Raw genomic sequence first — 11298 nt, 5'->3', positions numbered from 1 at the left:
CAAAATTTTCTATGGAAAAAAACTGTTCTACACAAAAACTTATAAAGAAAAAAATTTTATATTCTAATTTTTTATAGAAAAAATTGTTATACATAATTTTTTCTTTACAGAAAAAAAGTCTTTTTCTATAGGAAACACAAAAATAAAACTGTTATATATTTTATAAAAATAACTGTTATACAAAAAATGTTCTATAGAAAAAACGGCTTTACACAAATTTGTTTACAAAATAATTGTTATAATAACTGTTATACAAACATTTTCTTTAGAAAACAAGTTTTACACAAATTTTTCTTTTCCAAACAAAAATGTTTATAGAAAATAAGTTGTATATTCAACTTTTCTAGAAATAACTGGTATACAAAAATTTCTATATAAAAAAACTGTTATACATAGATTTTCCTATAGAAAAAACTGTTATACATATATTTATCTATAGAAATAAATTGTTATGTAGAAATTTTTTATACAAAATACTGTTTTACACAAATTTTTCTTTTGAAAAAACTGTTATACACAACATTTTTTGCATTGGATAAAACTGTACTATCTTTTATAACTGTTTTACACAAATGTTTCTATTAAAAAATAAACTGTTATACACAACAATTTCTGTGTCAGAAACAACTTTTTATAAAAAAACTGGTATACAAACTGTTACCCAAAGTTTCTTTTATAAAATAAACTGTTATATAGAAATTGTACAACAGAAAATTACAAATACAAAGTTTTTTATGGAAAAAACTGTTATACGTAAATTTTTCTTTAAAAAACTGTTATACATAAATTTATCTATACATAATTAATGCATAATCTTTTTATATCAATTTTTTTCTATCGAGAAAACTGTTATACACCAAAACTTATATGTTAGAAAAATTAAAAAAAACACCGTTTTCCAAAGTTTTCTATAGAATAAACTGTTATACAGCTATTTTTCTATAAAAAAAACAAACTTTGATAAAGAATGGTTGTAAGTAATTTTGTTTAGAAAACAAACTGTTATACCCACTTTTTAATTAAATAGTTTGTTTATGGAAAAAACTGTTATACACAAAGTTTTTTATAAAAAAAAACAGTTATACACAAAGTATATTTTCCAAAGTTTTCTATAGAATAAACTGTTATACAGCTATTTTTCTATAGAAAAACAAACTTTCATAAAGAAAAATGATTGTAAACAGTTTTGTCTGGAAAACAAACTTTTATACACACTTTTTAATGAAATAGTTTGTTTATGGAAAAAACTGTTATACACATGTTTTCTATGAAAAAAACCTGTTATACACAAAGTTTTCTATGGGAAAAACTATTTTACATATATGGAAGAAAATCTTACATACAAAATCTTACTTACAAAACTGTTATACACAAAGTTTTCTATGAAAAAAAAAACTGTTATACTAAAAGTTTTCTAAGGAAAAAAACTACAATACATATATGGAAACAAAAACTTACATATTTGTAAGAAATTTTCTATTTTTTTTTTATAAAAACAAATTCCATTTTTCTTTTTCAAATTAATTAAATGTCCTTTTCACTCACTTATAAAATAAATAAATTTATTTAAAGTCAACAAGACATGAAAATGTTTTTTTATAAAAATTATAAATTGTAAATATGCTAAAATATAAACAACAACAAGAACAATATAAATAAATAAAAATGAACCGCAAAGCTCATTTTTCTTCAAAAAAAAAAAAAAAAGAAAATATTTATATAAAAATATAAATTCTAATAAAGATGTCGTGCCGCAGATGCTTGTTAAGAGGCGTAAATGAAATAGTGTACAAATTTAAAATATGGTCATTTATATAAAAAAGGCAATTTTTTAACATGTTTTTTTATTTTTTATTTTTCTGTTAAATAAATATGCAAATTAAAATGACAAGCTTCAAGTAGTTGTTGTTTACATTTTTTCGGTTGGTTTTTAAAGCCCCCAAAAGGATTTTAAAAAGCAGACAATTTATTATTTCTCTAGCTTTCGTTTCAATCGACTACTTTTCTGTGGGGGGGGGGGGGGAACTATGGTAAATTAGTGGGGATTTAAAGTTAATAAATGTGTGTTTAGTTAAAATTTTTAGAATTTTTATAAATTGAGTAAAATTTATAAAAAAAACGAAACTTATATGAGATGACAAATATGTAAACAGATTAGTTTAAAATTGTTGGAAGCCTAAAAGTATGCTTTTAATTAAATTGAAATGAAAATTACTATAAGTTTTAGAGAAAATATACAAAACTTTCTTTGGAGTGCAATGTTATACAGATAGTTCTTCTTTATAAAAAAAAATGTCACAATGTTTTCTATTGAAAAAAAATGTTATACAGAAATTTTTTACAGAAACTGTTATAATCAAATCTTTTTTTAGAAAAAAACTGAAAAAAAACACAAAATTTTTATAAAAAAGTGTTATATAAAATTATTTATACTGTTATACACAATATTTTCATTAGAAAAAAGTGTTATACACACATTTTCTATAGAAAAAAACTCAAAATTTACTATAGAAAAAACTGTTTTTTAGAAACAAAAAGAAAAAATAATGGTTTACACAAGTTCTATATACTAAAAACTGTTATACACAATATATTTTTTAGAAAAAACTGGTATACACCAATTTTTTTTGTCAAAACTGTTATACACAAATTTTCTAAAGAAAAAATTGTCATACACGATATTTTCTCTAAAAAAAAACTGTTATAAACTATTTTTTCTTTATACACAATATTTTCTTTAAAAAAAATTGTTCTCACAATATATTCTTTACAAAAAACTGTTATACACATAATTTTCATTAGAGAAAAAACTGTCATACACGGTGTTTTCTATAAAAAAAAACTGTTATAAACTATTTTTTCTTTATACATAATATTGTCTTTAAAGAAATTGTTCACACAATATATTCTTTACAAAAAACTGTTATACACATTATATTTTTTAAAGAAAAAACTGTTATACACATAATTTTCCTTACAGAAAAGACTGTTATACACAACTTTACTGTTACACACAAATTTTCTATAGAAATATTGTTATGCACAATTTTTCCTTCCTGTTATATACCATTATGTTTTTTATAAAAACTGTCATAAAATTTTTTCTATATAAAAACTGTTATACAAAAGCAAATCTTTAATGTTTGAAAAACAAGGCAGAGCGAGAGAAGCAGAGTAAAAGTAGCAGAGCGAAAGCAGCACTAGTGTGTTGTTATTGACTAGAAACATGAAATTAATCATGTGGAGCCTGGCTTTAGTAAGAAGCCATAATAGGGGACCTTTTGGTACTTTTTCGTATTTTTTTGATACTTTTTGAATTTCCTATAATATTGAACCTAGAAATATGAAATTAAGTATGTAGAGTCTGAATTAGGTAAGAACTAATAAAAGGGGACTTTTTGGTACTATTTCGTTCTACAAAAGGTACTTTTTGAATTATTTTTATAATATTGAACCTAGACACATGAAATTTAGCATATAGGACCTTGACTAGGTAAGAACCTAGAAAAAGGGACTTTTTGTTACTTTTTCGTTCTACAAAAGGTACTTTTTTATAATATTGAACCTAGACACATGAAATTTAGCATATAGGACCTTGACTAGGCAAGAACCTAGAAAAAGGGACTTTTGGTACTTTTTCCTCCTACAAAAGGTACTTTTTGACTTTTTTATAACATTAAACCTAGAAACTTGAAATTAAGTATGTAGAGCCCATATTAAGTCAGAACACATAAAAGGGGGCTTTTTGGTAATTTTTCGTTCTACAAAAGGTACTTTATGAATTTTCTATAATATTGAACCTAGAAACATGAAATTTAGCAAGTAGGGCCTTGACTAAGTAAGAACCTAGAAAAAGGGACTTTTGGTACTTTTTCATTCTACAAAAGGTACTTTTTGAATTTTCTATAATATTGAACTTAGAAACCGTAAATTAAGTATGTAGAGCCCGAACCCATAAAAGGGGACTTTTTGGTACTTTTTCGTTCTACAAAAGGTACTTTTTGAATTTTCTATAATATTGAATCTGGAAGCATGAAATTTAGCATGTAGGGCCTTGACTAGGTAAGAACCTAAAAAAAGGGACTTTTTGGTACTTTTTCGTTCTACAAAAGGTACTTTTTGAATTTTCTATAATATTGAATCTGGAAGCATGAAATTTAGCATGTAGGGCCTTGACTAGGTAAGAACCTAGAAAAAGGGAATTTTTGGTACTTTTTCATTCTACAAAAGGCACTTTTTGAATTTTCTATAATATTGAACTTAGAAACACGAAATTAAGTATGTAGAGCCCAAATTAGGCGAGAACCCATAAAAGGGGACTTTTTGGTACATTTTCGTTCTACAAAAGGTATTTTTGAATTATCTATAATATTGAACCTAGAAACATAAAATTAAGTATGTAGAGTCTGAATTAAGTGAGAACCCACTGGTATTTTTTTGATTTTTTTGTAATAAAATTTGTATTGACTGTTTTTTAACACATTATGATGAAGGGTATATAAAATTCGGCACAGCCGAATATAGAACTCTAACTTGTTATTTTAGTAAGAACGAGAATTTTGTGTAAAATATCGAAATCTTGGAAATTTTATGAAAAATTTAAAAAAATTGAATTTTTGATAAAATTTCGTATTTTAAAGAAAGAAACTAAATTTTTAGTGAAAACTCGAATTTTAATTAAAAATAAGATTTAGATCACAAAAAAAATCCTAAAATCTAAAAAGAACAATTTAATCAAAATATAACTAATATTGCATAATTAATTAAAATACAACTTACCTTACTTGAACTGCTTGCTAAATTCCATTTCTAATTAAAAAAGATTTCATTTTTCAATACAGCATTCTAATTTGTTGAGAACATAAACTTTTTCAAGGCATTTTTTGATTGCAACTTTAGGTTTCTTAATCAAAATCTAAAAAAATTTTAACAAAAATAAAAGACACATTTATTGAAAACAAAAACAGATTGTTATGTTAACAAAACTACTAAAAACTTACTTAAAATTAAAAACCATGAAATTTATATAAAAAGTTATTTAAATAAAATGTTTTTCTAAGCCGTATAAAAAAATATATTATATATAAAACTAACACTTACAAATTTTTCTTTTACAACAAAAAGTTTTACTAATTATAAGTTAACAATTGTGTTAAAATTTTGTTTTTCAAATAAAATGTTAATTTCTTTTTTAAAAAGAAATAAACTTTTTCAAATTATGTTTAGTTTTTTTTTTAACAAAAAATACAAATTTTCTTTTAGAAAAATTTTGATTTTTTTTAGAAATTACTACGAATTTTAACAAAAACACCCGCGCCAATTTTTTTTAATATTTACAATAAATTATAAAAATTAATGTTGCTTAATTAATAATTACCATTTATCCAAAGGAAAAGCGGGATAGGGATTTATATCAACTATATTTAAACGTTTTAAAACATCAGCTTTATGTTGGCTGGAGTTTAAGCCATAAACATCCAAAGGCACCATATTAAATTTACTTAATCTATAGAAATTATTGTTGTAATTAATAACTTAACACAATTAAAAATATTTAATATTTTTCATACCTTCCACCTGATATATCTTGCAGAAATTTGAAATAACTTTGTCTTAAATTACGAGCTTCCAAAATGCCCGCATGGAATAACACAGCCGTACAGAAGGCATATAAGAACATAGTAAAACCTGGTATGTGGGGAAGTTTTTTCTTATCGATGCCCAAATTGTAAACAACCTGAAAAGGAAGAGTATTCGAATAAATTGCTTGAAAGTTATAGAGATTGATTTCATGGATTGTCTTCGTACCTGCAGCATTTTCCACATGACATATAAAGCTACTGTAACATCGGGATAATAGGCAAAGCTAATGCTGCCTATCATACCAGCCGGTATGGCAAAACGAGGATCATCACGATTAAAGATATGACGAAGGCCACAGGAAACGGACTAAGATTAATAAACAATAAATTTTATATTATATTTCTGTCATAAAAAGCTTTTTTGTAGAAATTTTTTCTTAAAAAAGAAGTTTAATTAACAGAAAATTATTAAACATTTTTATTAGTAATTTAGTTGAAAAAAGCTTTTTTCTTAATTTTTTTTACAAATTTTTGATTTTGTTTATATAAAGCTTTTTTATATAAAAGCTCTTTATCATAAAAATTTTATACAATACAGTTTTTCATAAAATGAATACTTTTCCATAAGAAAACTAAAAAAAAGTTTTTTTAAAAAGCTTTCTTCTTAAATAGCAAATTTTCTAAAAAGCTTTTTTATAAGAAAATTTTTATAGAAATCGTTTTTAAAAAAAAAGTCTTATGAAAACATTTTCAATAGAAAATTTTACAAAAAGATTTTCAAAAAAAAAAATTTATTAAAGTTTTTTTCATACAAGCTTTTGATCTTTTTCATAAAAGCTTTTTTATTAAAAACATTTTTCATAAAATTTGGTCATCAAAAACTTTCATAAAAGTTTTTTTTTTGCTAAAAACTTAGAAATAAATATTATTTTGTAATTTCTTGAAAACATTTTTTTTGAAAGCTCTTTTTACGAAAAAGCTTTTTTTAGTGAATGATTATTTAAAGAAAGTATTATCGAATTAAAAGTTGTTTTTTTAATATTTATATTAAAAATGCTTTTTTATAAAAACAAGTTTCATAAAAGCTTTTCTCTAATATTTGTTTATAAAAGCTTTAACCTAAATAACCATTTCCAGTAAAAAAGCTTGTCACTAACAGCTTTTTTCCAAAAAATACATCTTTATAAAAGCTTTTCTCGGTTTTTTTGTCTAAAGCTTTTCATTAATATTTAAACAAGTTTCGTAAAAACTTTTCTTAAATATTTGTTTATAAAAGCTTTAACCTAAATAACCATTTCCAGTAAAAAAGCTTGCCATTAACTTTATAAAAGCTTTTCTTAGTTTCTCAGTCTAAAAATTGTCTAAAAAGTTTTTTAAGAAAAAGCTTTCTTTATTACATATTTTTTATTAAAAGCTTTAAAGAAATGTTTTGTTCTGTATAAAGTTTTGTAACAAAAATCTTTCTTTATTGTACTTTAAAAAAAGCTTTTTGTTTTCAATAATATTTTTTATAAAAAGCTTTTAAAAAAAGTTTTTTGTTCTGAATAAAGTTCTGTGACAAAAAGCCTGCTTTATTACACATTTTCAAAAAAAGCTTTTGGTTTTCAATAAAACCAAAATAATAAAAAGCTTTGAAAAATGCTTTTTCAAAAAAGTCTCTTTTTACATAAATTTTGTAAAAAAGCTTTCTTTATTACATATTTTAATAAAAAGCTTTTTAAAAAAAGTTTTTTGTTCTGAATAAAGTTTTGTAACAAAAAGCTTTCTTATTACACATTTAGGTTTTCAATAATATTTTTTATAAAAAGCGTTTTAAAAAAAGTTATTTTGTTCTGAATTAAGTTTTATAACAAAAAGCTTTCTTTATTACTCATTTTCGAAAAAGCTTTTGGTTTTCAAATTTTTAATAAAAAGCTTTGAAAAATGCTTTTTCAAAAAAAGTTTTCTTCATTATATACTTTTTTACAAAAAGCTTTTCAAAAGAAAAAGCTTTATTTACATACTCACCTTATACAAAAACGAAAATGAGCCCAAAAATAGACCCAAATTTAAAGTCTGCTTATTAAATATCGTTTTCTTCCAGTGCATTTTATTCTGAGCGATTCTCTTAACATTCAACAAAATCTTCAAAGCCACCTGTAAACCTATACCACCCACCATAGGTTTTAAACCACCCATCACAGCATTATGAACACAACTCGAACGATGAGGGCAGCAGGCATGTTTACCTTTTAGTTTCTCTACAAGTCGACTATAAACTTGTACCCAACCATTAATGGTGTTCAAATTAACTGGCGGTCTGGATCTGTTTGATTGTGGCACATCTGTTCTATCACCTACTTCAGTGGCCTTCATTGGACCTTCTTCTGGTTTGCCCACAAATATACGTAAAATATCAAATAAAGAATCACGACAGGAGGTCTTGTGTAAACCTAATCTATATAAATACAATAAAATCGATATACTGGCACCGAATAGCAGAACTTGTCCATTGGGTATGGACTTGACCCAGCCACGCGACTCAGCCATATTCCACAGTGTCTCGGTAGCCACATTGGCCACATACAGGGCCAAGAGAGGACGTCTTTGAGGTCGCTCTACCAAAATAGCACTAAAGCTGCCCAAGAAACAGGGCCAAAAGGCCACTGTAGAGAAATAGTAACGACCCAACATATTGCGCAGCAGACAATTAAACATTATAAAAGTATAAGCATTTGTTACTAAAAAGGCTGTGGATTGTAAAATGCCCATAACCATTTTGCGCAAATCCTTCAGAGTGGGTATTTTATGACGCATTATCATGGAAAGCTAAAATTAACAATTGTGTTGTAAATTGATTTTTAATTTTACCTACAAGTTACTTACCAAATATACCATGGAATAGACCCTTAAACAGTAGGGCGTGGAGGCAAATAGTAAACCAACAGAGGCATTAACACATTTATCAGTCCAGGGATGCTGAAACTGTTGACAGGTACATAGTACCGCCGCATTTGTCATTTTACTTTGTACAGTCATGATTTAGTTGCAATTGTGTGGAATTAAGATCGAACAAAGTAAAGAAATACTAAAAAAGAAATATCAATGAAAAATTATAAATAATAAATTTAATAAAATTCAAATTAATGTATTTTACTTGATGTTGTTGTCTCTTTAACAATGCAAAATTTTATCACGAAAAATATTAATAACTGCTTCTGTTGAGAAGCTCATTCAGCAACATATCATGAGTACAAGGGTCATTTTAATTCCATTTAAACTAATAAATTTGCTTTTGTATAGTATTTAGATAAGATATGGATGCACATTATGAAGTGCAAACAAACTAAAGCGGAAAATAATATGTACTATTAATACAAATGGATTAAGTGCAACATATGGCTCTTCACAAAAGACAAGATGATTAAATAGAATATAGTTCCAGTTCTGTTGTATTTTTAATTTCACTTCAATACTTGTTCAGTTCTAGTTTAGTTCCAGTTAATTTCTAGTTTAGTTTTAGTTCAGTTCTAGCTTAGTTCTAATTCAGTTCTAGTTCAGTTTTAGTTTAGTTCTAGTTCAGTTCTAGTTCAGTTCTAGTTCAGTTCTAGTTCAGTTCTAGTTCAGTTCTAGTTCAGTTCTAGTTCAGTTCTAGTTCAGTTCTAGTTCAGTTCTAGTTCAGTTCTAGTTCAGTTCTAGTTCAGTTCTAGTTCAGTTCTAGTTCAGTTCTAGTACAGTTCTAGTTCAGTTCTAGTTCAGTTCTAGTTCAGTTCTAGTTCAGTTCTAGCTCAGTTCTAGTACAGTTCTAATTAAGCTCTTGTTCACTGCTAGTTCAGTTCTAGTTCAGTTCTAGTTCAGTTCTAGTTCAGTTCTAGTTCAGTTCTAGTTCAGTTCTAGTTAAGCTCTTGTTCAGGTCTATTTTAGTACTAGTTCAGTTCTAGTTTAGTTCTAGCTCAGTTCTAGTTCAGTTCAACTTCATTTCTAGTTTATACATGTAGTATAGGTATCTTGGCTATCTTCGATTTTAATTGTACCTATTTTAGTTCCATTTCATTTTTTTTTATTTAAAACATAATGCACCTATTTACGTAAACAATTTAAACATTTTTATACAAAATTTTATTATTTTAATTTTATTAAGGTCGAACATAGAATAGAATAAAATATGTACAATTTAATATAAAATTTTATTACATTTTTCAATTGCCATATTTCACTTTTTATTCTTTAATGAATTTTTAATTTGTTTAAAATTGTTTTTGCCTTAATATTTTTAATTTGGTTTTGTGTATTAAAGCTTTCAAAATAACATACATATATAATTACAAAATTTGTTTTCAAATTCTGCTGCAATCTTCTTTTATAAATAGTAAAATTAACATTGACTTTCTTTTGAGTTTTTTTGTTATTAACAAAATTTGGATACTTTAGACCTATAATTTTCGTAGTACTATTAAAATTTAATAATTTCTAAAATGTTTAAATTGTAATTATTATTCAATATTCTAATGATTAAAAATAATTATAATAAAACCTCCTAAAAATGGAACAAAAACAAAGTTCAAGATCTTTAAGCCACTGTACCGGTATTACAAACATCGCATAACAACAACAATAAAAAACAAACAAACAAAACCTGATTAATTATGATTGTTTTAGTAGCAAAACAACCACAAAACAAATGGAATATTACAAAACCAAATACTCTCTTCCCAATCTAAATTATCAATAATAAAAAATATATGAATATGACTGATAATTTTGTTGTTGTTGTTTTTATTCTTATTGGGTGTTTGCAGTAAAAAAACAAAAACAATTTATCGCACCATCCCATACAAAAAATAAAAAAACAAACACAAATTTATGTTTGGTTTTGCTTTATGAGTTTTTGTTGTAGTATTTATTTTTTCTGATTAATTTGGAAATTGATTATTACCCGTAATTAACTTAAACTTATGTTGCTTTTTATACAGGTTCTTTTTATAGATTAAAGCTCCGAAATTTAATATCACAATTTTAAAGCATATTATTATTTTAACTTTTTTTTAAATAAAACACTTTTGTGGAAAAAAACTTCCTATAATGGTGTTATTGCTTTTCTTGCAGACCATTCACTTTTTGGTATTTGCTTCAATATTAAAACTTTTTATTTAATTATTTTGTTAATTGTGTTCACTTGGCCATTTAGTATTGCATTAATATATGTATGTACTTTTATATTTAATTCCACTTAATTATTGCTTTAGTTTTAGCGTTTATTTGTTATTAAATCTAATCAACTGTTGGTTAAAAATTTTTTCTATTTCTCTTCAATTGTCATTTCTTACCATGAACAGCTGTTTAAACTTGTGGTGTGTTGTATATGGTATGCTGGTGTGGTGTGTTTAATATAAGTTCAATCAAGGTAAAAATAACGAAACACTACTAGACAGTAGAGGGCACTGTCGATAACAATTACGCATTTTAAGGAATAAATGCAAGATTAGAGTTGCAAACAATAACTAAATAAATAAATAAATAAATAAATAAATAAATAAATAAATAAATAAATAAATAGATAACTAACTAACTACCTAACTAACAAACTAACTAGTTAACTAATTAGCTAACTAACTAACTAACTAACTTGCTAACTAATTAACTACCTAACTAACCAATTAACCAACTAACTAACTAAATAACTAACTAACTAACTAACTAACTAACTAACTAACTAACTAACTAACTAACTAACTAA

General features: G+C 25.0%; 1 protein-coding gene across 3 annotated transcripts; it reads right to left on the bottom strand.

Moving 5' to 3' along the window:
* Nucleotides 1–5263: 5263 nt before the first annotated feature.
* LOC111683843 (transmembrane protein 135-like) lies at nucleotides 5264–10861 on the bottom strand. Of its 3 annotated transcripts, XM_046949949.1 has the most exons (7): nucleotides 10498–10861; nucleotides 8719–8907; nucleotides 8448–8649; nucleotides 7590–8390; nucleotides 5809–5949; nucleotides 5571–5737; nucleotides 5264–5506 (listed from the first exon to the last, which is right to left on the bottom strand). In XM_046949949.1, the coding sequence occupies exons 3-7, from the start codon at nucleotides 8598–8600 to the stop codon at nucleotides 5374–5376; spliced, it is 1395 nt and encodes a 464-aa protein (XP_046805905.1). In that variant the 5' UTR covers nucleotides 8601–8649; nucleotides 8719–8907; nucleotides 10498–10861; the 3' UTR covers nucleotides 5264–5373. The 3 variants fall into 3 exon arrangements, with proteins under 3 accessions (XP_046805905.1, XP_023301727.2, XP_046805904.1); XM_023445959.2 differs by lacking the exon at nucleotides 8719–8907; XM_046949948.1 differs by lacking the exon at nucleotides 8719–8907 and having other exon boundaries at nucleotides 10677–10861.
* Nucleotides 10862–11298: the final 437 nt, after the last annotated feature.

The sequence above is a fragment of the Lucilia cuprina genome, chromosome 4, assembly GCF_022045245.1.
Source record: "Lucilia cuprina isolate Lc7/37 chromosome 4, ASM2204524v1, whole genome shotgun sequence".
Classification (NCBI taxonomy): Eukaryota; Metazoa; Arthropoda; class Insecta; order Diptera; family Calliphoridae; genus Lucilia; species Lucilia cuprina.
This window is presented reverse-complemented; position numbering and strand designations above follow the sequence as displayed.

What these genes read in the sequence shown, in the direction of transcription:
- LOC111683843 (XM_046949949.1), bottom strand. Translation starts at nt 8,600, where the DNA reads ATGACTGTACAAAGTAAAATGACAAATGCGGCGGTACTATGTACCTGT. An exon ending in TCATGTGGAAAATGCTGCAG is followed by an intron (nt 5,738 to 5,808) that starts GTACGAAGACAA and finishes CTTCCTTTTCAG; the next exon opens with GTTGTTTACAATTTGGGCAT. An exon ending in CAAGATATATCAGGTGGAAG is followed by an intron (nt 5,507 to 5,570) that starts GTATGAAAAATA and finishes TAATTTCTATAG; the next exon opens with ATTAAGTAAATTTAATATGG.